Below are 27614 nucleotides of genomic sequence, written 5' to 3' on the forward strand. Positions count from 1 at the left end.
CAGAACAGCTCTCAGTTCCTCACAAGCTGAGGAATGTATGGAGTGACCAGAAGCTGGAAGAGCAAGAAAAGACTCTCCATTGGAGCCTTCAGAGGGAGCACAGACCTGCCAACGTCTGCAAGGGTATAGCTTCTTAATTAATCCCACACTACGTGGTCAAAGTTCTACCTACTAATTCTCACTGATATCCACCATCCCTGAAACCCCACCCTAAGTTGGGTGGTCTCCCTCCCAGTGTAGCTGGGTCCAGGGCTTTTATGAGCTCAGAATGGGTAGTACGTGCTAACTGGTTTGTGCATATGTGTATGCAAAAAAGGTTAAAACAAAGACACCACTCAAAGGTGGGCATGACAGTGTAGAAAACCAGTTAGGGAAGGGTAGGTATATGTAAAATAGGTAAAGGGTGAGGATCAATCAGAAGAAAACCGCCAAATGGGAAAGGAGACTCTCAATCCTGTCCATGGATTTGACTTGTAGCTTACCTTCCAGGCTTTAAACTGTCTCAGCTTGAAGGTATGGTTTCACGGGGGACCCGCTGCTGTCTGCCTTCTGCCACTATCTCTAGGCCAAGCTACTACCACATCTTATTTCAACTAGTAAAATGCTTCCAACACATGCCTCTATGTCCATCTTACTCATCAGCAATACACTGACCTCAGAAAAGCCAGGATTATTATTATTTTTAAACACAAATCTGGTGGCTCCAAATGCTTTAATGTCTTCTTATTTCCTTTATAACTAATTTCAAAATCAAGGCCCAGATCTCAGCGCCACTGTGGCATTAGGCCCCTGACTCCAATGCACTCTTCAATGACCTCTCCCTCTGATATACTATGCATCTGATGCTTCTAGTACTTTGGTCCATACCTATATCACTAGTAGGTCCTGCCTTGTGACCTTCACTCATGTTATTTCCACTAATGAAATGAGAATACTATTGGTTTTTTTTTTTTTTTTTTTGAGATAGAGTCTTACTTTGTCACCGAGACTGGAGTGCAGTGGTGCGATCTCAGCTCATTGCAAGCTTTGCCTCCTGGGTTTAAGTGATTCTCCTGCCTCAGCCTCTCAAGTAGCTGGAATCACAAGTGCATGCCACCACACCCAGCTGATTTTGGTATTTTTAGTAGAGATAAGGTTTCAATGTGTTGCCCAGGCTGGTCTCAAACTGCTGACCTCAAGTGATCCACCCACCTTGGCCTCCCAAAGCACTGAGATTACAGGCATGAGCCACTGTGTTCTGCTAAGAACGTTTTTCTCTAAGTCTCTGTTTATTTTGTTTGTTCTCATCACTCAGGTCTCAGGTTCAAGGACAATTGCCTGAAACAGGCCTCTTCTGATCTCACCTTGTTCACAGCAGTAATCACAATCTACAAGGTTATTTGTTCTCTGAAAAACCTAACTATTGAATGAGCTGGATTTGGTGTATAAAAGCAGAAAACAGTTTTCTATTAACCTTGATCTTTTGACTCATTACCCTCCCCACTGGATAATCCCATTGCTTCTTCAGCTTCTCTCAGATATTAAAATTCCAATCCAGTGAAAAATCTACACTTTAATATCTTTGACTTATACTGTTTAAAGCTTTTTATCTCCCCCAGCTTGGATCTGCCTTGGGCTAGTAACACAGCATTGAACAGTTAGGGAATGATCAACTTCTTTAGGATTCCCCTAAGCTTGTTTTCCTCTCCTGGCCACACCCAGCTGTCAATGCTGAGATTTAACTAAATAAAAAGTAGCTATAAAATAATCTGTTATTAGGTGGGAGATGTAATAAGCATACATGCTATTTTTGCAGGTAGATGAAAATATATGTACAGTTCCATCCAGAAAGTCATGTGATTTTCCTCAGTTTGCGATTCAGTTTGTCATTCTACTCAGATAATAAGTCAAGAGATAAAGGTTAATCAGAGAACTAATCAAAATTAGTTATTTCCCATCATTTAACTTTTTGTAAAAGAAAGTTTCATATTTACTTTTCTATTTGGGACCTACTGTAGGCAATTATAGCTTTCACAATATGATCCTTTAGAACTATGGTTAATAGCTTAATAGCCCTTTTGAGAATTTCTGGATTCTTGAAAATCAGAGCCCCACTAATGCAAAGGAAGTTTGCCAACAACGGTGAACATGGGAAATGAGTGGGAAACTGAGTGTTGGTGCCCAGGTCCCAGACATGACCTCCCACAGAATGGGCTCCTTAGTGAGAGAGGGATGACCCTAGTGGGAACTGAAACAGCCTCAAAGCTGGAAGCCCTCCTCTTCTCCCCTTCTGCACTATCCTAAGTTTCTGTCAGCACCCCACAACAAAACCTCACCACCTTACCCCAAGCTGTTAAGAGTAAGCTTGGTTGTACTTCATATCTTGAAGATTCTTATAGGCATCTTCAGATCGTCTGGGGCAATTAACTTCTGACTGCTAGAAATGACCAACTCATGTGCCTGTTCATGGAGCTGTTTACCTTAAGATCTGTTTCTCGAATTTCCTCCTGCTTTGCTATGTATCACAAAGGGTGGGGAAGCAGTGAAGGGAGAAGACTAGCTGACCCCTGCAGACTGTGTTTTCCAGGATCCTACGCCAAGAAGGGTACTAATGGAAGATTGGATGTTCCATTAGTGGGAATGAGGGAGAAATTCTCACTTCTACGTTTATGGTGTGATTCCCAGAAGCCACTGTTTCTCTTCTTGGTCTCCAGAAACCCCTGTGATGAGCTGCCCTGATTTCATTTTTTCACCAGGTGACTGTCACCCCAGTGCTCCAGTAACAACACTCCCCTCTGGTCTCTTCAGACTTAGAGTAGGAGCTTCCTACCATCATTCATTTCTGGTTTGCCTCCCTCTGTACTGGATGCTTTCTCAGCATCCTCCCTGCATTCTATATAGCTGTGGAAACAATTCTCTGTGTTTGTTTTAACTCCTCAGAGTGGGTTCTGTACTTCTAGTGGGACCCTGGCTGATCGAGGCTGACTTTAGAAAAGGTGAGTGGGATGGGGCAGGGCAGTGCAGAGATGAACAAAATCCTTTGACTATGGTATGCAGAAGAATGAGCATGCTGTTAGAAATGAACAAGTCATCAGAAATGATTCAGACTGAAAATAAGATGTCGTTATCTACCAAAATGCTGCATTGCAGGGAGGAAGAGAATTATTCACCACCACTTTAATGCTAGCGAACCATCATACCCAAGGCCTTAACACATCAAAACCACAGGCTTTCTTTCACGCAAGAGTACATTACTGGGCTTCCCCTTCCAGAACTGCTTCACTCTCAGCAGGAAAGCAAAGGGATCCTGTCGCTCAGGGAGTAGACAAGAGACCTTGTGATATTCAGGATGGGGATGCAAACTTCAAAATGGTTACTTGAAAGTGGTATTCCTAACATATTCTATAACTATTAGTGAGTTCCTACCATGTGTTATGTTGTTTTAGGTACTGGGGATAGAGCAGTGAGCAAATAAAACAATGCCCTGTCTTCAAAGAGTGTATAATATGACAGTGGAAGAATGGGAGAGACAAACAGACAATAAACAAAATAAATAAATAACATTTTTTAAAACGGTGATATATGCTACAGAGAAAAATAATGCAGGGAAGTGGATAGTAAGTGTTGAGAATAGGGCGTTGATGTTCTAAATACAAGGTCAGGGAGGGCCTCAGAGTGGCATTTAAGTAAAGAGCCAATGGAGGTAAAGAAGAGAGTCATGAGTTTTCTGGGTAAAGAACATTCAGGAAAAGAGGTGGAAAAGATTTAGCATCATTTTGGGATAGGATGTGACAAATAGAAAGGACTCCAGGAAGAATTCAAGGTTTCTGGCCAGAGCTTCTGGAAGAATGGCATTAGTTGAAATGGGGCAAAGATGAGATAGAGGATATTTGCTTGGGGTTGGAGTCAGGAAGATTAGAAGCTTAATATTTAGACACATTAAACTTGGTAAGCCTATTAGACATTTAGCAGGCGGTGTGACATAGGTAGTTGCTTCTATGAATCTAGAATTCATAGAGAGAGAGAGAGATCCTAGAGTTGTCAGCATATCATGAGTACTTAAGCAGGATGTAAAGCCCCAAGAGAATGAAAGTGAGCATAAACAGGAAAATAAAAATTCCAAAATGAAGTCCTTGGTACTCCAACATTAAGAGGTTAGGGAGATGAGGAGAAACTCGAAAAGAAGCTTTAGAGGTAGTGGCAAATGAGGTGTGAGGCAAAACATCGGGTGGGGGGTGTCCGGAAAGTCAATTGAAGAATGTGTTTCAAGATAGACCTTGTAACGTACTGCTAGTAGATGGAATAAGGTGAGCACCAAGGACTTACCACTGAATCTGAGGTCATTGATGGGGCTGCCAAGAGCAGCATTAATGGAGTGGTGTGGAGAAAACATGGGGTTGAATCAAGTAAGAATTAAGAAAGAAAATGAATCCCAGCAAGGACAGAAAACACTTTACAGGAAAGTTTCTGTAAAGGGAAAGGCAGAAATAAATAGTAGCTCAAGAATGAAGTAGAGGTAAAAAGAAGGTAGAAGAATAAAAAGCAAGTTATTATGTTGGAGAGAAAGACTTAATAGAGAAAAGAAAGTCATGGTTTGGAAAAAGAGGGTATAATTGCTGCCATGATGTCTTCAGACAGTGCAGAGGAGTTGGGACTTGGTGCACAAGTAGAGACACTCATATCAGCTAGAAGCATGGATAGTGCATCTATGGTACTGTTATAGGAGTTATTAAGAAGTTATTTTTGGCAGATAGAGAGGAAAAGTGTTCCTTGGGAAGCTTTTGTTTCTTTTAAAGCAACTCCAGAAATGTTTCTTGTCTAGCAGGAAAACCCCAGCTCTTAGATGGGCCAAGCTGGCCATTAGAAACTGGGTCCACCCAAACAAGGCGATTTCTGCAGTCTTCTTGGGCCCTTGGCCCAACATGTGCCTGACAACATGGCTGCCCCCACATAGCCCAAGGTGTATAGAACATCATGGTGGCCTGTATTTGCATATTAAAAGGCTAGATTGGGAGGGCCATACCTAGTCAAACCAATACCCTGAGTCCTACACAAATCAGACACTGCCTCCTCCTGCCTCCTTATATAAGCAGTCACTTTTCCACAGCACACAGGGTTTCCTCGTGCAGCTTTGGAGTTCCCCTCCCTCTGTCTCTGTATGGGGGAGCTTCTTCTTTCTTTCTTATTAAGCTCTCTGCTCCATAAAACCACTCCACAGCATCTGTGTCACTATCAAAATCGGTGCCAGACTAAGAACCCAGGTGTTCCTCCAGTTATCGGAATCATATCAGCACCAGAAGGAAAAGTAGAGTATAACAGGCACAGGTGCAGTCAAGTGAGTAGATGTGGTTGGAGTTTACAGAAGTTTTTTTCTGGTTTCTTTTATTTTATCAGTAAAATATGTTGCTGAGAAGAAGGAACCAAGTCATCAACTAATAAGGATGGGGGAAGAGGTATTGAAGGTTTAAGGAAAGAACTAAAAATATGACATACTCCACTGGTAGAGTGAGAGAGAAATGGATATGGAAATATATTTTCCAGTTAACATTAAGAGCCTACTTGAGATTAGTGGTCATGAATTTAAAGTGAGGCCATTCATCATGGTTTTACGCTTTTCTTCAGTCGTGTTCAGTTACGCAGTTGCAGGCATGGAGTAGACAAAGTGTTAGATTTAAGTAGGGCTTTGTTTTTGCCTATGATGAAGTGAGAGAATGACCAAAAATTTGTGGATACATGCAAGGGAGGGATTATAATTATTGGTCACCAGAATTTAAGCTGGATTACAAAAGGATTGAATTGAAGGCAAGCTAGGAAAAGTGTAAATTGATATCACTGAGAAACTGTAGATTCTGATGGGGTCAAAGGGAGGTTGGAGAGGAGTTCCTGGAGGGAGTGGACTGGAAACATAGCAGAATGTGATGCTGAAAATGGAAAATATGGAGGGCATGCAGTTAGGGTAAGACAAGAGAGCAAATGTGAGCGAATGGCTGAGAAACATAGCTGAGAGGAACATAGGAAGAGAGGAGTTCAGTGACTTAGAAGCCAGGATATTAGCAGGGTAATATTAGGTTGGAGGGAAATTGAAATCACCAAAAAGCAGGAGTGGTATGAAAAAGAGGGACAATGAGCCAGAATCAAAAATCCTCAAAAATTAAGAGAAAATGGTCTCCAAGTATGAGTTAATAACAGAAACAAGGATAATTGGTATTTGGAATAGCCTGATGACCTGAGATTCAAAGTCGGTTGTTTTCATGGAGAAAGAAGAGAAGATAGGAAGGAAGTGACAATGAGGAGATAAGAGGACACCATCCTTCCTTCAAGCGAGGCTTACAACAATGCAATGGGATAAGAGCTATCATTTGAAAGGGCTATGGGGAAAATGGTATTCTCAAGACAGGATCAGGTTCTGGAACACAGGGGATCGAGAATACCAATGCTTTTAATGATAAGAGACAAGAACTTCTAAAATTCACAGTGGAAGAGTTTTAGGAAGTGAGGATAGTTAGAAGATATGATCTGAAAAGGACTTTAGAGGGTTTAGAGTACCCCAGCAGTTCTGCCCTCTAGGGCTGCATCTTTTCATCATAAACATAAGATTCATTGAGGAACAGTTGCCTCTCAGACCATTCACAGCACCCATTTGGGTGGCAGTAGGTACAGTGGGAGGAATCTTTGGAATGCTGTCACAGACATATTTGAGCCTGTAGAAATACACACCTTGGAGTGTAGTGTCCTCTGTGGCCCCTCCCTTCCCCTTCAGGCTTGGCTATGCCTTATTAGAAGTGACAGTTTTACTCTACAGTAGCTGCCTGTGATGACAGAAAAATTTCTTCATGAAGTTTGCTATCTTCCTGGGCTTCACCCAGCATGGAAGCAGATATGCTGTACTATCATATCTCTAAATTTAAAATGAACTTTTGTGTTACTGCACATATTTGGCATAAAGTTTTTTTTTTTTCTGTTAAACATTTTTATTATTATTATACTTTAAGTTCTAGGGTACATGTGCACAACGTGCAGGTTTGTTACATATGTATACATGTGCCATGTTGGTGTGGTGCACCCATTAAATCGTCATTTACATTAGGTGTATCTCCTAATGCTATCCCTCCCCCCTCCCCCGCTCCCCACAATAAGACCCGGTGTGTGATGCTCCCCTTCCTGTGTCCAAGCGATCTCATTGTTCAATTCCCACCTATGAGCGAGAACATGCAGTGTTTGGTTTTCTGTTCTTGCTATAGTTTGCTGAGAATGATGGTCTCCAGCTGCATCCATGTCCCTACAAAGGACATGAACTCATCCTTTTTTATGGCTGCATAGTATTCCATGGTGTATATGTGCCACATTTTCTTAATCCAGTCTGTCATTGATGGATATTTGGGTTGATTGCAAGTCTTTGCTATTGTGAATAGTGCCGTAATAAACATATATGTGCATGTGTCTTTATAGCAGCATGACTTATAATCCTTTGGGTATATCCCTAGTAATGGGATGGCTGGGTCAAATGGTATTTCTAGTTCTAGATCCTTGAAGAATCGCCACACTGTTTTCCACAATGGTTGAACGAGTTTACAGTCCCACCAACAGTGTAAAAGTGTTCCTATTTCTCCACATCCTCTCCAGCACCTGTTGTTTCCTGACTTTTTAATGATTGCCATTCTAACTGGTGTGAGATGGTATCTCATTGTGGTTTTGATTTGCATTTCTCTGATGGCGAGTGATGATGAGCATTTTTTCATGTGTCTGTTGGCTGTATGAATGTCTTCTTTTGAGAAGTGTCTGTTCATATCCTTTGCCCACTTTTTGATGGGGTTGTTTGTTTTTTTCTTGTCAATTTGATTGAGTTCTTTATAGGTTCTAGATATTAGCCCTTTCTCAGATGAGTAGACTGCAAAAATTTTCTCCCATTCTGTAGGTTGCCTGTTCACTCTGATGGTAGTTTCTTTTGCTGTGCAGAAGCTCTTTCGTTTAATTAGATCCCATTTGTCAATTTTGGCTTTTGCTGCCATTGCTTTTGGTGTTTTAGACATGAAGGCATAAAGTTGAGCATATGTTCTCTCCCAACCCTCAACAACAAGCAATAGTTCTGTCTTATATCTAACATTCTTGTTTTTCCAATTCCTCTCTTCCCTATTCTGAGTTTGAACCATCTTTGGCTCATGAGGGCATAGGAACTTGACCAGGCAGGGAGAGCAAAACATTACTTACTGAAGTCATGTGCTTTATCCCTGAGGGGTATTTGATGTCCCTGTTCTTTGGTTCTCCATGAAAGAAAGAAAAAAACAAAAACAAAAAAACTGATGATATCACTGGATAAGACAAATGTTAGATTTTCACTTTCCCCTGAATTATTTATTTTTATTTTAGTGGAAAGCTTAAGTTGATAAATGAAATTATATGCACAGGAATTGGTAAACGATTTGAAAGTAAAAAGCTATATGAATGGAAATAATTATTTTAAATTCTTGAGAACGAGAAAGGAAAAATGAACAGATGGCCCATCATGCTTTTGCTGGCTTTTGGGTTGGTTCCAAATGGCAAACTATTGCCTGAGCAAACATTGGAATCAAAATGACCATACTCTGTTTGCTGAGAATCTTTCAGTGCATTGTGTACTCTGCAAGTCATGTTCACTGCTATGAAAGGACATTAAACTTGATAGAAAAAAATATGTAATTTATTAGAGCACTAGGAAGGAGTTTGAAAAGAAAGCAAGTGAACTAACAGATAGCCATATCCAAATGGCAAAGATGCTAACATGGGAAGCAAAGAGCCCAAGAACATTGTGGAATTTAAAATTAAAGTGGCGGAACTTTTATCTAGATGTGAGCAAATTTTATATGCATGATTGTCCCAAAGACCAGAGCTATTTTCAAATGAGAATTGGATCCTGAATTATGAATTTTGTTCTAAACAAGTCAGAGAATATTATATTATTTTGATATAATCAATAACCTTCATGAGAAAATAACATTTTACTTATTTTGCCTTTTTTTTTTTTTTTTTTTTGAGATGGAGTCTTGCTGTGTCACCCAGGCTGGAGTGCAGTGGCACGATCTCAGTTCACTGCAACCTCCGCCTCCTGAGTTCACGTTATTGTCCTGCCTCAGCCTCCTGAGTAGCTGTGATTACAGGCACGTGCCACCAAGCCTGGTTGATTTTTGTATTTTTAGGTGAGTCAAGGTTTTATCATGTTGGTCAGGCTGGTCTCGAACTCCTGACGTTGTGATCTGCCCACCTCGGCCTCCCAAAGTGCTCGGATTACAGGCATGAGCCACCAAACCCGGCCTATTTTGCTTTTATTTTGACATGAAATCACTGTTTTGAAATAGCTCTTGAGGACAAAATTGAAGCAGAATGGTACATATCTGAAGAGCATCAATCAAATTATTTTAGAAAGAAAAGAAAAAACTTGAAAGATATTTAATTGGTAATAGGAACTAAGTTTTGGAGGGCGAAAACTAACATTCTTAGTGCTCTCTTAATGCTCATTCTTAATGCTCTCCAATTTATTATTTGAGACTAAAAGACATCAGTGGAAGTGTATGGAGGCTAGAGGTCATGGTCTGACTGCCCATACAGTCAGGAAGCCAAAGCTTGAATTTCTGTGGTACCTTCAAATAGCTGTTTAGTATTAGGCAAATCTTAACCTGTCTCAGAACTTGCCATTTGCCTAAGTATCAGTTTCCTATTCTATAAAATGGAAATATTAAAACCTACTTCATGATTTGCAATCTTTTAGCGTAGTGTCTGGGGCACAGATTTGGGATTTTGTATGTAGTCTCGGTAAATTATCTACGCAAAGCACTGATTTGTTATTGTCTGAACTATTTGATTTTTCTTTAACACATTTGAGAATAAATTCAATATAATGAATATGTGCTGTGTTTTCTCTCACTTAATGACTGAGTAAAACTGAAGGCCCACTGTCTCATTAAAAGGGATCTAGAAGGACCCAGACATTAGGATTTCCCTACAATAAAAGGAAGTTTATTCTAGCTGGCTACACTTTGGTTGTTCCCAATCACTCTAAGCAATTGGTATACTCTGAAAATTATTTTGTATTTGTAATTGTTAAAAGTTGGGCAAATATCTGCTAGTCTACCCCATCCAAGCTAGTCTAGGTCATTCCTATAGTAGGAATGTGTTATTCTCCTCACATTGTAATGCATCCCAGGAAAGAGCATTGTGTTACATGGTGGGGTGAGGGGTTGAAGCGGGGAGTATGGTGGTCTCTAAAATGATGAAATTCTTGAAGATCCTGCTTAAATGTGTCCTGTCCATGAAGTCTGTTTCTTTAGGCCTCTAGTAAAAATTAATCGCTTTACCTTTCCTCAAGTAGTTTTTATAGCTCAATTTTCCATTTACATCTCATTCTGTCTTGTATAATATTTGTGTTCTTACTTGTCAGTCTTCCTTAGGAATTAGCAACCTCTCTGAGAGCTGAAACCAGTCTTTTTCTTCACTTTTCCCTTTCATGTGGTACCCAGCATCCAGGCTTGTATGCAACTGGTGTCCAAATACTTAGATCAGTTAATCACCCTCTATAGAACCTTAAGACTCGAGAGTTTTAGTTGCTGTCAGTGTATCCATAGAAGTGAATGCCCTTAATATGGGAATTGGGGAAATTTTTCAAGTAATTGTAATTGTCTACCAGCCCAGTTTGAGGTAAGAAAGATTGCAGATTGTGGAACCAGTCCTTCATGTAATGCAGAAAGTATTTTCTGGTTCTGCAGGCTTCCAGCTCCTTGACTGAGAAATGTCACAGACTGGTAAAGCTCACCTCCAAGCCAAAGGCACATTTATCTACACAATCATTACTATTTCTGTTTCAAATATACATCTGCTTCTCAAATGTTCCCCTCCCTTGACAGCAATGTATCTCACTGCTCCACGTAAATTCTTCTATTTTTCAAATTATTAATCTGAAAGGGATGGAAATGGAGGCTCTTGCATGAAAGGAAAAATCCCCTGACATATGTAGTTACCTTGAAAGTCTAACATTTGCTTTTAGTTGTTACCCTTCTAAAAAATAAATAATGTTGAGGGCGGAGCAAGATGGCCGAATAGGAACAGCTCCAGTCTCCAACTCCCAGCGCGAGCGACACAGAAGACCGGTGATTTCTGCATTTTCAACTGAGGTACTGGGGTCATCTCTCTAGGGAGTGCCGGACAATCGGTGCGGGTCAGCTGCTGCAGTCTGACCAGCGTGAGCTGAAGCAGGGCGAGGCATCGCCTCACCTGGAAGCGCAAGGGGGAAGGAAATCCCTTTTCCTAGCCAGGGGAACTGAGACACACAACACCCGGAAAATCGGGTAACTCCCACCCCAATACTGCGCTTTAAGGAAACAGGCACACCAGGAGAATATATCCCACACCTGGCCGGGAGGGTCCCACGCCCACGGAGCCTCCCTCACTGCTAACACAGCCGTCTGCGGCGATCTATCCGCAAGGCAGCAGCGAGGCTGGGGGAGGGGCGCCCGCCATTGCTGAGGCTAAAGTAGGTAAACAAAGCCGCTGGGAAGCTCGAACTGGGTGGAGCTCACAGCAGCTCAAGGAAGCCTGCCTGTCTCTGTAGACTCTACCGCTGCGGAAAGCGCACAGCTGCAGTCCATTAGGGGAAAGAGCGGGGCCGCTGCAGACCCGAACGACTCTGTCTGACAGCTTTGGGGAGAGCCGTGTATCTCCTAATGCGGAGGTTGAGATCTGAGAATGGACAGACTGCCTGCTCAGGTGGGTCCCTGACCCCTGAGTAGCCTAGCTGGGAGACATCCCCCACTAGGGGCAGTCTGATACCCCACACCTCACAGGGTGGCGTCACCCCTGAGAGGAAACTTCCAAAGAAAGAATCAGACAGGTACACTCGCTGTTCAGCAATATTCTATCTTCGGCAACCTCTGCTGCTGATACCCAGGCAAACAGGGTCTGGAGTGGACCTCAAGCAATCTCTAACAGACCAACAGACAGTCCTTCTGACTGTCAGACGGAAAACTATCAAACAGGAAGGACACCTATACCAAAACCCCATCAGTACGTCACCATCATCAAAGTCCAGAGACAGATAAAACCACAAAGATGGGGAAGAAGCAGGGCAGAAAAGCTGGAAATTCAAAAAATAAGAGCGCATCTCCCCCTGCAAAGGAGCGCAGCCCATCGCCAGCAACGGATCAAAGCTGGTCAGAGAATGACTTTGACGAGATGAGAGAAGAAGGCTTCAGTCCATCAAACCTCTCAGAGCTAAAGGAGGAATTACGTACCCAGCGCAAAGAAACTAAAAATCTTGAAAAAAAGTGGAAGAATTGACAGCTAGACTAATTAATGCAGAGAAGATCATAAACGAAATGACAGAGATGAAAACCATGACACGAGAAATACGTGACAAATGCACAAGCTTCGGTAACCGACTCGATCAACTGGAGGAAAGAGTATCAGCGATTGAGGATCAAATGAATGAAATGAAGCGAGAAGAGAAACCAAAAGAAAAAAGAAGAAAAAGAAATGAACAAAGCCTGCAAGAAGTATGGGATTATGTAAAAAGACCAAATCTACGTCTGATTGGGGTGCCTGAAAGTGAGGGGGAAAATGGAACCAAGTTGGAAAACACTCTTCAGGATATCATCCAGGAGAACTTCCCCAACCTAGTAGGGCAGGCCAACATTCAAATTCAGGAAATACAGAGAACGCCACAAAGATACTCCTCCAGAAGAGCAACTCCAAGACACATAATTGCCAGATTCACCAAAGTTGAAATGAAGGAAAAAATCTTAAGGGCAGCCAGAGAGAAAGGTCGGGTTACCCACAAAGGGAAGCCCATCAGAATAACAGCAGACCTCTCGGCAGAAACTCTACAAGCCAGAAGAGAGTGGGGGCCAATATTCAACGTTCTTAAAGAAAAGAATTTTAAACCCAGAATTTCATATCCAGCCAAACTAAGCTTCATCAGTGAAGGAGAAATAAAATCCTTTACAGATAAGCAAATGCTTAGAGATTTTGTCACCACCAGGCCTGCCTTACAAGAGACCCTGAAGGAAGCCCTAAACATGGAAAGGAACAACCGGTACCAGCCATTGCAAAAACATGCCAAAATGTAAAGACCATCGAGGCCAGGAAGAAACTGCATCAACTAACAAGCAAAATAACCAGTTAATATCATAATGGCAGGATCAAGTTCACACATAACAATATTAACCTTAAATGTAAATGGACTAAATGCTCCAATTAAAAGACACAGACTGGTAAACTGGATGGAGAGTCAAGACCCATCAGTCTGCTGTATTCAGGAGACCCATCTCACATGCAGAGACATACATAGGCTCAAAATAAAGGGATGGAGGAAGATCTACCAAGCAAATGGAGAACAAAAAAAAGCAGGGGTTGCAATCCTAGTCTCTGATAAAACAGACTTTAAACCATCAAAGATCAAAAGAGACAAAGAAGGCCATTACATCATGGTAAAGGGATCAATTCAACAGGAAGAGCTAACTCTCCTAAATATATATGCACCCAATACAGGAGCACCCAGATTCATAAAGCAAGTCCTTAGAGACCTACAAAGAGACTTAGACTCCCATACAATAATAATGGGAGACTTCAACACTCCACTGTCAACATTAGACAGATCAACCAGACAGAAAGTTAACAAGGATATCCAGGAATTGAACTCATCTCTGCACCAAGCGGACCTAATAGACATCTATAGAACTCTCCACCCCAAATCAACAGAATATACATTCTTCTCAGCACCACATCACACTTATTCCAAAATTGACCACATAATTGGAAGTAAAGCACTCCTCAGCAAATGTACAAGAACAGAAATTATAACAAACTGTCTCTCAGACCACAGTGCAATCAAACTAGAACTCAGGACTAAGAAACTCAATCCAAACCGCTCAACTACATGGAAACTGAACAACCTGCTCCTGAATGACTACTGGGTACATAACGAAATGAAAGCAGAAATAAAGATGTTCTTTGAAACCAATGAGAACAAAGATACAACATACCAGAATCTCTGGGACACATTTAAAGCAGTGTGTAGAGGGAAATTTATAGCACTAAATGCCCACAAGAGAAAGCAGGAGAGATCTAAAATTGACACTCTAACATCACAATTAAAAGAACTAGAGAGGCAAGAGCAAACACATTCAAAAGCTAGCAGAAGGCAAGAAATAACTAAGATCAGAGCAGAACTGAAGGAGATAGAGACACAAAAAACCCTCCAAAAATTCAATGAATCCAGGAGTTGGTTTTTTGAAAAGATCAACAAAATTGACAGACCGCTAGCTAGACTAATAAAGAAGAAAAGAGAGAAGAATCAAATAGACGCAATAAAAAATGATAAAGGGGATATCACCACCGACCCCACAGAAATACAAACAACCATCAGAGAATACTATAAATGCCTCTACGCAAATCAACTAGAAAATCTAGAAGAAATGGATAATTTCCTGGACACTTACACTCTTCCAAGACTAAACCAGGAAGAAGTTGAATCCCTGAATAGACCAATAGCAGGCTCTGAAATTGAGGCAACAATTAATAGCCTACCCACCAAAAAAAGTCCAGGACCAGATGGATTCACAGCTGAATTCTACCAGAGGTACAAGGAGGAGCTGGTACCATTCCTTCTGAAACTATTTCAATCAATAGAAAAAGAGGGAATCCTCCCTAACTCTTTTTATGAGGCCAACATCATCCTGATACCAAAGCCTGGCAGAGACACAACAAAAAAAGAGAATTTTAGACCAATATCCCTGATGAACATCGATGCAAAAATCCTCAATAAAATACTGGCAAACCGGATTCAGCAGCACATCAAAAAGCTTATCCACCATGATCAAGTGGGCTTCATCCCTGGGATGCAAGGCTGGTTCAACATTCGCAAATCAATAAACGTAATCCAGCATATAAACAGAACCAAAGACAAGAACCACATAATTATCTCAATAGATGCAGAAAAGGCTTTTGACAAAATTCAACAGCCCTTTATGCTAAAAACGCTCAATAAATTTGGTATTGATGGAACGTACCTCAAAATAATAAGAGCTATTTATGACAAACCCACAGCTAATATCATACTGAATGGGCAAGGACTGGAAAAATTCCCTTTGAAAACTGGCACAAGACAGGGATGCCCTCTCTCACCACTCCTATTCAACATAGTGTTGGAAGTTCTGGCTAGGGCAATCAGGCAAGAGAAAGAAATCAAGGGTATCCAGTTAGGAAAAGAAGAGGTCAAATTGTCCCTGTTTGCAGATGACATGATTGTATATTTAGAAAACCCCATCGTCTCAGCCCAAAATCTCCTTAAGCTGATAAGCAACTTCAGCAAAGTCTCAGGATACAAAATTAATGTGCAAAAATCACAAGCATTCTTGTACACCAGTAACAGACAAGCAGAGAGCCAAATCAGGAATGAACTTCCATTCACAATTGCTTCAAAGAGAATAAAATACCTAGGAATCCAGCTTACAAGGGATGTAAAGGACCTCTTCAAGGAGAACTACAAACCACTGCTCAGTGAAATCAAAGAGGACACAAACAAATGGAAGAACGTACCATGCTCATGGATAGGAAGAATCAATATCGTGAAAATGGCCATACTGCCCAAGGTTATTTATAGATTTAATGCCATCCCCATCAAGCTACCAATGACTTTCTTCACAGAATTGGAAAAAACGGCTTTAAAGTTCATATGGAACCAAAGAAGAGCCCGCATTGCCAAGACAATCCTAAGTCAAAAGGACAAAGCTGGAGGCGTCACGCTACCTGACTTCAAACTATACTACAAGGCTACAGTAACCAAAACAGCATGGTACTGGTACCACAACAGAGATATAGACCAATGGAACAGAACAGAGTCCTCAGAAATAATACCACACATCTACAGCCATCTGATCTTTGACAAACCTGAGAGAAACAAGAAATGGGGAAAGGATTCCCTATTTAATCAATGGTGCTGGGAAAATTGGCTAGCCATAAGTAGAAAGCTGAAACTGGATCCTTTCCTTACCCCTTATACGAAAATTAATTCAAGATGGATTAGAGACTTAAGTGTTAGACCTAATACCATAAAAACCCTAGAAGAAAATCTAGGTAGTACCATTCAGGACATAGGCATGGGCAAGGACTTCATGTCTAAAACACCAAAAGCAACGGCAGCAAAAGCAAAAATTGACACATGGGATCTAATTAAACTAAAGAGCTTTTGCACAGCTAAAGAAACTACCATCAGAGTGAACAGGCAACCTACAGAATGGGAAAAAATTTTTGCAACCTACTCATCTGACAAAGGGCTAATATCCAGAATCTACAAAGAACTCAAACAAATATACAAGAAAAAAACAAACAACCCCATCAAAAAGTGGGGAAAGGATATGAACAGACATTTCTCAAAAGAAGACATCCATACAGCCAACAGACACATGAAAAAATGCTCGTCATCACTCGCCATCAGAGAAATGCAAATCAAAACTACAATGAGATACCATCTCACACCAGTTAGAATGGCAATCATTAAGAAGTCAGGAAACAACAGGTGTTGGAGAGGATGTGGAGAAATAGGAACACTTTTACACTGTTGGTGGGATTGTAAACTAGTTCAACCATTATGGAAAACAGTATGGCGTTTCCTCAAGGATCTAGAACTAGATGTACCATATGACCCAGCCATCCCACTACTGGGTATATACCCAAAGGATTATAAATTACTCTACTACAAAGACACATGCACACGTATGTTTATTGCGGCACTATTCACAATAGCAAAGACTTGGAATCAACCCAAATGTCCATCTGTGACAGACTGGATTAAGAAAATGTGGCACATATACACCATGGAATACTATGCAGCCATAAAAAAGGATGAGTTTGCATCCTTTGTAGGGACATGGATGCAGCTGGAAACCATCATTCTTAGCAAACTATCACAAGAAGAGAAAACCAAACACCGCATGTTCTCACTCATAGGTGGGAACTGAACAATGAGATCACTTGGACTCGGGAAGGGGAACATCACACACTGGGGCCTATCATGGGGAGGGGGGAGGAGGGAGGGATTGCATAGGGGAGTTATACATGATATAAACGTCATGCACATGTACCCTAGAACTTAAAGTATAATAAAAAAAAAAAAAATCAAAAAAAATAAATAAATAATGTCCTTTTAAGGCATAAAAAAGGGACCATTACAAACTCTGATTTTAAATATCCATAGGTATTCTGGACCAGATCTAAACATATATTTTTTTTTTTTTGGCGGGAAGTGAGTATGTTTTGTAGATCTCTTTGATACTATTGTGCTCAAGCCAGCAGACCTCTGTTCTTCCTGATGGGAAAATGTAAGTCATATTTAAGAATTATTTTTTAAAAAGTCACAAGCTGGGTCCTTGGATGTAAAGTTGCAGCTCACTGCAGATTCCGATAGTTGAGTTACAACTCACTGAAAATCAAGGGTTTAAAATGGAAACACTGACAAACCTTCAAGCCAGGGCAGCACAAATGGCGCCTTGATAATTTATAGTCTACAGACAGCTCTCGGGTTTATTATCACAATGACAAATGCACTGTCATTGTTAATAGGATATTTCCCAGCAAGGACTTCTTGCTGTGCAAGCCAGGTCCGTTATGTCATGCCACATGATAGCAATAAAGTCTACAAGAATTTGTAATAAACTTCAATTACTAATATATTATAGTTAATGGGAAATATGTGCAGTAAAGATATGGGTTTTTATATGCGCCTTCTGGTATTCTATGAGGCAATGATTTATGCTACAATTTATGTTAACATTTTCTACTATGAAAAGGCCCAATTTGGTAGAAAGCCACTTCATCCATAACAAATATTTAAGATAATTTTGCACCTAATATAAATGAAAGTATAACATTAGATATTAATCTATTTAATTCTAGCATTTTTATTTTTATTGAAAGTGAAGACTTTTTTCCTCTACCTGGTAGTACCGTTGGTTAAAGATTCTTACTATAAAACAAAAGCATAAAATACATTGAGGTCTTTGAGTTAAATGCAACATCTTGTATGTTAATTTCTTTGTTTAACTTCCCTCTGTAATTAAGAATCCCATTAAAATTTGATGTATACTGGTGTCCTGTTTATGCAAGTATTATTTTAAATGAAGAAAATACACAAGTATTCATCTTAAATTAAAATGAATTTGTAATCCACATCATGTTTTCTGTCACTATAGAGATCGACAGCTGGTATACAAATGTGGAAGTGCATATATAAATGATTTGTGTGCGTCTTTATGTCTGGGTGTGTATGACACACACCCACAGATATTACATGTAGACCAGGTGTGGTGGCTCACATCTGTAATCCCAGTACTTTGGGAGGCTGAGGCCGGCTGATCACTTGAGGTCAAGATTTTGAGACTGGCCTGGCCAACATGGTAAAACCTCATCTCCACAAAAATCACAAAATACTTACTGGGAGTGGTGGTGTGCACCTGTAGTCCCAGATACTAGGGAGGCTGAAGCACGAGAATCCCTTGAACCCAGGAGGCAAAGGTTGCAGTGAGCTGAGATAGTACCACTGTATTCCAGCCTGGGAGACAGAGCAAGACTTCATCTTTAAAAAAAAAAAAAAAATTGAAAAATGTGACCATAACTTAGCCAAATGCAGACAAAAAAAAAAATCAATAAAATTAAACTATAAATTTGAAACAATTCACAAGATTTTGTTAAATCATTATGAATTTAAAATTCTGAAACTAGAGTTGTCACAATCTTGGGAACCCACTGAAAGCATTTTTACATCTCTAAAGTCTGTGTGTGTGTGTGTTTAAAATCGCTAAAATGATTTATGCAAAGCTTGGCCTTTTAACTCAGAAAATGTGTTTTTATGTTCTCTCTTTTATTCTAATCCCTGAACTTATGTCTTTTCACAAATCCTATATGATATCTTGCAAATGGCAGGTACAGACATGCTGAACACCTGTGTGCTCACTACTGCTTACTTGAATAACCTTTGAGCCATGATTTTTCTCTCTGAATGATGATGGCTCCAAGATTCCGTGAAAGACCTTCCTGTCTAAGAGTCAAACACCTGGACTGTGAAGGGAGAAAAATCCAAAAATGGCCCTATACTATCACTTTTTAGCTTAGACTGTGGGCAAGTGTATCTAAACCTATCAAACCTCAGAGTCTTCATCTGAAAAATGATGATAATTTTAAAGACTTGACTTTTTATTGTGAAAACAAAATGAAATAATATGTCAAGAATTTTATATAGTCCCCAGAAAATATAAATACTCAGTTCACTGTAGATAATATTATTATTAATTGCAGCAATTTGATAAATACTTGTCGAGATAGGTAAGCATATGATTTTAATGTTTCTATAATTATTACTATTTTTTATTATTACAATATTATTTGCAAACCTCAATATATTGCAGGTTTAGGTGTTTTGGTGAGCCAGAAAATCACCTGGTTAGTTCACAAAGACAGATTCCTGAACTGCACACATGGTTCAGATTTGGGATGGAACCAAGAAATTTACGTATCTAAAAAGCCTCCCAGGTCTTTCTTTAGTCCACAGAAATTTTAAAAGCAGTGCACGGGCACCATGCATAGAATCTGTTAATGTTTGTATTTTTATGTTTTATTGAAATCTAACTAAATACCATGATGAATGACTAAGTCATCTGCTCATCTTTTCGGTATTTGACATAACGCAGATTAAATGTCTAGGACTCAGGTGACAGATAAGATGAGTGCACTTCTGATCTTGATATTTTGGCCCCTTTTGAAAAAACGTTTGTCTTCCAGTGCAATCATCCACTTTGCTACCCTCAATATACCTTATGTTATATTTTACAATTTTTTAATACCATTTTCATATTTCTTTTGGCTTCCTTTGCAGATTACAAAAATGATTCTGAAACACAGATGGGAAATACGTGGGTCAGATTAAGCTACCCATGGTAGTTTGGGCATGGTTTCAGCTGGTGTTACTCTAAGAAAGTTAACATCGTACGTACAAGGTAGAATGCCCTTTCTCTCTCAGGTAACACTCAGAGGGCAGGCAGGCCACCCCAAAATGGCAACTCTGCTCCGTCAGGTCCAGGGATGTGGTTTCTTGTACCTTGTTCCTCCACATTTCCAAGGGTGTTGCTGTCCTTGTCTGCATGGTCTGACATAGCTGACTACCACAGCCATCCAGAAGGAAAGAAAGTAGAAGAGGAGAAGCTATCTCTTCCTTTGTCATCATGTTCCACAAATTGTGTTATTTCTTCTCACATTCTATTGTCTAGAACTTAGTCATATGGCTATATCAAACTCCAAGGGCGTATAAGAAATATAGTCTTCTCTGGGCAGGCTTGTAGCTAGTTAAAAATTAGACATTCTACTACCATAGAAGGAAGGGAGAGGGCGCTAGTCTCTGCCACCTCACCTCATGACTCTGTCCAGCTGGAGCTACACTGGGCTCAATATTTGCTGTTAAAAAGCCTCTTGCAGCCAGGCGCGGTGGCTCACGCCTGTAATCCCAGCACTTTGGGAGGCTGAGGCGGGCGGATCACGAGGTCAGGAGATTGAGACCATCCTGGCTAACAAGGTGAAACTCTGTCTCTACTAAAAATACACAAAAAATTAGCTGGGTGTGGTGGTGGGCACCTGTAGTCCCAGCTACTTGGGAGGCTGAGGCAGGAGAATGACGTGAACCCGGCTGGTGGAGCTTGCAGTGAACCAAGATTGCACTACTGCACTCCAGCCTGGCCAACAGAGCAAGACTCCGTCTCAAAAAATAAAAAATAAATAAAAATAAAATAAAATAAAATAGGCTCTTGTTATCAGATACTTAGTAACTGAGGATACGTTTATACAAGGTCAAAATAATGGATCAGTTCCCTGGGATTGTTCTCTCTTGCCCAAGAGACCAAGCCACAGCAATACAGGAATTGCCTCTTGAAGATAATGTATTTTCCTCTTGAAGATAACATATTCTGGGCCAAAGTTGATCAAGTCAAACAGATGCTATCTTTATACTAGAGTGACCAGGTGAGATCCATTCTAGGAAATAGAATACAAATTAAGAAGCTAGGAGATAATTCCTATATGAAACTTAAAGAGGAGGAAAAGGGACAGAGAGTCAATGGAGGTCAACATTAAAGGCAGCAAGATGCAGTGGTTATGAACATGGCCCTGGGGTTAATTTGTGTGTATTAGAATTCTGGCTCCTCCAGATGTGAGAATGTGGCACATATTATATAATTTAATATATAATTTAAACCTCAGTTTCCTTCTTTGTGAAACTGGAATAGAAATTGTAACTAACTCACTCATAAGCTTGTCATGAGGATTAGATTGCATAATGCCTATAAACACTTAACATGAGTACGACACATCATAAGCCTTCAATAAATGTTAACTATTATTAAAATGGGGTCTTTTAAATCCCCTGTGGTCTGTTTTATTTAGCAAATAATCTTCCTCCACGATTAACTCTTTTTTCAAGCTGGAAACTATGAATTAGAGTGGCCAAAGAAAACAGAGGGAAGCAGCCAACCTCAAGAGCCAGTTTTTGCTCCACCATTCCTAGGACACACAGATGGGAAACTCAAAAGTTGCCAACCTTGCCCAAACAAATTCATGCCATGAGGCTTCTCCTGGATTAGTAAGCCCTGGCTAATTTCCTTGCCTGGGTAACTTATACAATGAGGAATAAGACCAAACTCTTCTCCTAGTCAGTCCTGGAGAAATAAAAACCCTAATAAAAATAATTATAAACAAACCACGAGGAGGGTAATGCATCTTCCATTAAAGGCTATTGTGGGGTAGATGAAGTCTGTTGGGAAATGTGCAGCATGGCAGCAATATCTTGATAAATAAGCTAAGGCTGCAGTGTGCTCGTGCTGATAACAAGCAGCATGGAACAACTGCCTCTTCCACAAAGCCCTGGGATTTATGTCCAGTCTGCCTGCATTGAAAACCAGAGAATTAACTCATGAAACTCATATATCAACACATGCAAAAAAAGGAATCACAGTATAGAAATGAAATTAGCATGAAATTAGTTAGCTGTAGAACATAAATAAAGGTACTGACACTTTTCTCTATTTTCTATAGCAAATGTCTTTGGAGAACTCACCAAACTTGGACTATACCTGATGGCTCCTGTGATTTATTTCAACATTTTCTATCCTAAGCAGGTTGTTTGCAAAGTCCTTCAAGTATCATTAAGACAAATCAGGAAACACAAATAATCCTTCAAGAGAAAAATATGATCATGGAAAGACACTGCTTATACAGAGTATCCCCGTGTGTCAGTGCAGCCTCCAGAACAGTGTCTTGTTGTATTTATTAATCCATTGCCACAGAGATTACTACAATTTGACTCAGAGTCCTAATTAATTTTTGGCACATTTAGAAATTGTGACTGTCGTTACCCAGGGAGCCTCTTAAATCAACCACCCTTTTACTGCAGTTGCCTTTTTATGGTGTATATCACATTGAGAAATGGATTACAGGATCCTTAGCTTTAACTATCCTGCATTAGTTGATCGCGTACTATGGATGTGTATTGCACAGTTTATGAATCATAGGGGAACTAGGGTATGGATGACAGATAATTTAAACATGAAATTGGTGATGTCTGGGACCTGGTAGGAGGTGAGGCAGAGAAATACAGGCAAAAGTCAAGGCCATGAGATGGAAAAATCAGATATTTATGACAAGCTTAAAATGAACGTGTTAGTGAAGTGTAGTATTTAGAAAGAGTCCTATCTCGTTATTCAAGGAGGCGATTTTTTTTCATAGTACTCTGATCCTCTGATTGCTTCTTCTTCCCTTTTATGATCAGATCCCCTTCAACGTGCAAGTGGATATTTGGGGGCAATGGTGATTTAGTTCTATAAAGTCATACTCTGCATCTAAGATGAATGAAATCACATATTTAACTTGTCCAATATGTAGACATACAGTGTGAGTCGGTAGATATAGGGTTTGACTAATTTCCTGTTATCAACTTGCTTTGGGAGCTGGGTTAAATTGTTCAATGTATTAGTATCTCAGTTTCCTCACCTATGAAATAGGGTAATAATAAATAATCTTTCTAATTCATGAGGTAAGAACCAAATAAGATCTTCTATTTTGCTCTACCTAAGACATTTGGGAGGCAAGAAGCAGACACCCACAAGGACACCTGGAGTAAAATGGTATTTGTTTTCAGGTTAGACACAGACGGGAACAGAAATTGCAAGGACCCTTCCTTGAGACAGCCAAAGCTCATCTCCCATTCCAAGCCCATGTGGTCTTACACTCCTGGCATCTCTCATTCTCTCTGCAAGTTGGTTCCATGCCTCACCTTCAAACCATGGCAACCTAGTGAGGTCCTCCCACATGTGGCCCACAGTGGCGACTCTAGACTTGAATCTATCTTAGGACCTTTCAGCTCAGCTACTATAGAAAGCCAACTCGCCTCCTTATTGTCCTTTAGGTATGTCAAGCTCATTTCCACATCAGGGCCTTTGTATTCACACTTCTTCAAATGCTCTTCTCCCAACTCTATGCATGGTTTGCTCCTTCACTGCATTTCAATCTCTGTTCAAATCTCATTTGTTTAAAGATAGCTTCCCTGATCACTCCACTTAATATTACATCATCTGGTACTCTTTTCCCCTTATTTACTTTTATTTTCTTAGTACCACCTATCATTCTCTGGCATATATTTATTTTTTGTGTATTTTACCCACTAGAAATCAGGTCAATGAGGTCTGGAACTTCGTTGTTGTTGTTGTTGTTGTTGTTGTTGTTTTGCTGTGATATGTCCTTTGCTTCGGAAACTCCCTCACACCTAAGAGGAACTCAATAGATACTGATTAACTGTATATATCACGAATAAGTGAATGAATGTCTTATTGCCCCAGATTTGTAGTTTCAAATTTTTAAGAGAATTTTTAATGGATGCATTTCATAATTTTCAGAAAGACAGTTTCAACAATTTCTGCTTATAGGTTTCTATCCATGTGCCAGCTGGATAGTCTCATTAGGCAGGGTTGAGATGGGGCCATTTCACATAGTACTGAGCACAGGCACTTAGAACATGGATAGCCAAGAGAGGCAGATCCCTTATGTTGGGGCTTGGATGGTGCAATCCTGAAGGCACCTTGAGTCTCTTGGACGACCAGCTTAGCTCTGAAAGACACAGAGGCCATCTTCCTGTGGCTAAGAATCTCAAGGTCAGAAACTAGGCCAGATCCTACACGTACTAGCTCTCTGGCCTTAGTTGTAATTTTCCTTAACCTGTTTATTTACTCTGCATTTTGTATTGAGTTTCCATGAGTAACTAATAACAGCAGTGGTTAATATTTTTGAGTATTCCTGATGAGTCTAACACTTTATGTGCATATTTATGAAGCTTAACTCCTAGGCTTCTCATAACCATCTTCTGAGGTAGATACTATGATTCACTTCATTTTGCAGATGAAGAAATATGAGAATAGAGAGAAAATAAAGTGCCTAATGTCACTTGGTGAGTAATTAATACAACCAGAATTTGTACCCAGTTAAGTCCGGCTTTTCAGCTCTATTTAACAAGGTTATTTTAATCCACTCACTCCACTGTGGGACTTCGCAAGAAGTTCACATTTTCTTAGAAGTAACATTCTGATGAGGTGACACATACAAATATGATTTCAATAATAAAGTATTATGTGCAAGCTATTCTCATTAAACAAACATTTAAAATACATTAAATATACATTTGGTCTGTGCAGTTCCACAGACTTAAGATCTAGTATTCTCTATGGCCTTTGCATCTCTTTTTATGGATGTGAATTAGAAATTACTTAATTTTGTGGCCCAGAATGGTAGGGTTTTTAATTAAGAAAGTCACCAATTTTTATAACAAGCAAATATCAAGCCCTAAAATTCTGTGCTCCATATCGTGCTTTCTCTTTGGGTTTTGGCAATATGCCCTAACAATATGTGCAAAAAAGTGTCTGAAAGACTCCTAAATAAGTTAAAGTTTACACTCATACTAATGGCAACACATAACTTTGTTGGCTTTCTTGAGCTCTGTTTATAATAATAATATGAACACACAAGGTACAAAATAAATGTTTGAGAAGGAAAAAATTCACTGATGCCCCTTTACTTAGCATTTACCATATGCAAGGCATCATGTTAAACACTGAGAGATCCACGATACATAAAACAACATTCCAAATTCACCCTGAGCACTTTTTTCTGAAACACAAGAACAAACCTGAAAAGTCAGTATGTGACTGCCCCAAATTTTGGTAATATCATACAGTGCAAGAAGAAATCAGGGATAGATTTATCCCTTGAACTTATATAGCTTCCCATGGCTAGCTAGTAGGTTTTCATGGGAATTTCTCTCTTTAAAAAGGCTGTGTGTTTCAACTGCATTAAAATTAAGCAGATGAGAATTTATTTATCCTTGTATACTAAAGGTTTAACAAGGATGAGAAAAAGGCCATATTTACAAACACCAATCTATGGACTGCAATTGTTTTGCATCTTTCAATAGGATTGTTAGTTCTATTTTTGTTTGTTTTTGCACGTGTGCTTTATACAAAAGACTCTGTAAAGTCTTGATTTCCATATTTCTGGTGAAGCTCTTCAAGGTCTTCATGGCCCCATACCCATCAATCATATGTGCCTCACAGATTTCCTTTGTCAGTAGCACATATCAGTATGATTAATGATTCAGTGTTCATACTCAGGAATCTGATTGGAGAACTGTCGTTTCATTTGCTGGAACGTATAATTCAAAAAGCAATGATGAAGTTGTCCAAAAGAAAGAGAGAGCAATACAAGTCCGTCTTACTTATTATGAACAACAAAGCTTGGTAGCTTATCAGTGTAAAGAGGCTCTCTATGCCAGTATATTTCCTGGGGATAAACTAGGTGATTGAGAGAGGTCATTTAAGTTTTTAGAGTGATTATACATCAGCATTACATGGAAGCCCTATTACATGAAAGAGTGAGTATCACACCGGGTTGAAGGCTTCCTCATTGGCAGAATGAGGGCTCATGAGCTGTTTAGTAAAACCTTACTTTTGTTTTGTTTCTGACAGGGAGTACTAATTATTTACATACTTAAAATATTTATTAATTAATTATTAATTAGCTATTTACTTATCTAAAGATATGTACTGTTTATGTAAAAAATGATAGAGGGTTATTATTAAAAATAAGAAACATCAAATATGTTTTCAAAACCCCCCTGAAATCCTACAGTCCAAATGACTCTTGGTCTTACAGGAGGTCTTAAGAGTGACATAAGAAACTATAAAGTATCAAAATGCATTGAAGGTTTTCTAGAACCTTGCATTTATGCAATTCCTAGAAATCTGGTAAAAGGTACATTTTAAGCTAGAACAGGTTTTAGTTTTGTGTTTTTTTTTTGTTCTTCAATAAATTTTATTTATATATCTGGCTATTATTTTGAGGGGAAACAGTTTGTTCTCACTGTTATACTTACCTACATTTCAAACATATTAAGGACTTCATTTTTTTAAAAAAACAAAACTATAATATTATTTTAATAAAATGTTAGTATTCTAAAACCTTGGTTTTAGAAGGTCTTTTAAAATGTGCCAAAGCCCAGACTTTAAAAAATTTGGCTGAATATAATAGAAAACTTCAGTATATCAAAAATACAAACAAAAAGCTATTAATTCACAGATAAAATTACAAGAGAAACACCATGTGAAGAAATGACAACACATGATAAAGAATTAATTTTTAGTATTCTAAAGGTGCTTACTCTTAAAAATTAATAAAAATGAGACAAAAAGTACAATAGAAGAATGTACAAAGAGAAATATTTCTTCACAAAATGGCCAAATCAGTAACACAGGCTTTGAGTTCAAAGTATTGATAAGTGCATACTTCACTAATAAATAATCTATAGTATATATTTTATTATTATTCTAGAAAATTTCAGACAATCAGCCAATGGAATGAATTTTATTATCAATATGCCATAGAAATTCAGTCATCTAATTTTTCTAGCTTATGTTATGTTGAGCCTGCATGTGGTCTCTCTTCCCGGAGGAGGGACAGGATAAGACCAGCAGTGTCCCATATGATTCCAAATGGAAGTCCAATAATGTCTTGGAATTCGCTACATCTCATACCCAAACAGTGCTTTATCTACATTAATGTAGGTGTTTGTAATTTTAATATGGAAATCAATGAGCAATCAGAGTTGTTCAAAATATAATTTTTGAATATACTTTTGTGATTCATAGTTATGCCCCAATCACTATGAAACTCAGATTATTAATAAAAAGAATCTTCCCCTCTTTCTTAGTACTAAATTCAGGCTCTTGTAGATCTTTCACAAGCTCTGCTTTGAGATCAGGTGGTGCTGTGGCATTAAAGTTGCAGGTTTCAGTCAAAAAATCCCAAAGCAGTTCTGCAGTTTCATTACCATCAGTAAAGCAATCAGATATGTCCAAGGTGGACAAAAGATCATAGCACTCATACTTAAGCCCTAGGTTGTCCAGCATCTGAGTGAGGTCATCTGATGTGACATACAGGCAGAGGTCATCCTGGGGTAAGCGTGATCTGTACTTTTTCCACAGCTTGTCCCAGCCACTGCTTCCTGTGCAATAAAACACAATTCATGCTTTCAT

At 39.4% G+C, this 27614-nt stretch overlaps 1 protein-coding gene across 2 annotated transcripts in view; it reads right to left on the reverse strand.

Moving 5' to 3' along the window:
* Positions 1 to 24512: 24512 nt before the first annotated feature.
* Positions 24513 to 27614, reverse strand: part of HNMT (histamine N-methyltransferase) — a 57863-nt gene continuing 54761 nt past the window's right edge. Inside the window, exon 7 of one of the 2 annotated variants that reach the window (XM_033231643.1) lies at positions 24513 to 27583. In XM_033231643.1, the coding sequence (XP_033087534.1) occupies positions 27228 to 27583 (356 nt within the window). In that variant the 3' untranslated portion in view covers positions 24513 to 27227. The remainder of the gene's footprint in view (positions 27584 to 27614) is intronic. The other variant, XM_033231642.1, reaches the window with a different exon arrangement.

This window comes from Trachypithecus francoisi, unplaced genomic scaffold (genome assembly GCF_009764315.1).
Source record: "Trachypithecus francoisi isolate TF-2019V2 unplaced genomic scaffold, Tfra_2.0 Lachesis_group13, whole genome shotgun sequence".
Taxonomy (NCBI): domain Eukaryota; kingdom Metazoa; phylum Chordata; class Mammalia; order Primates; family Cercopithecidae; genus Trachypithecus; species Trachypithecus francoisi.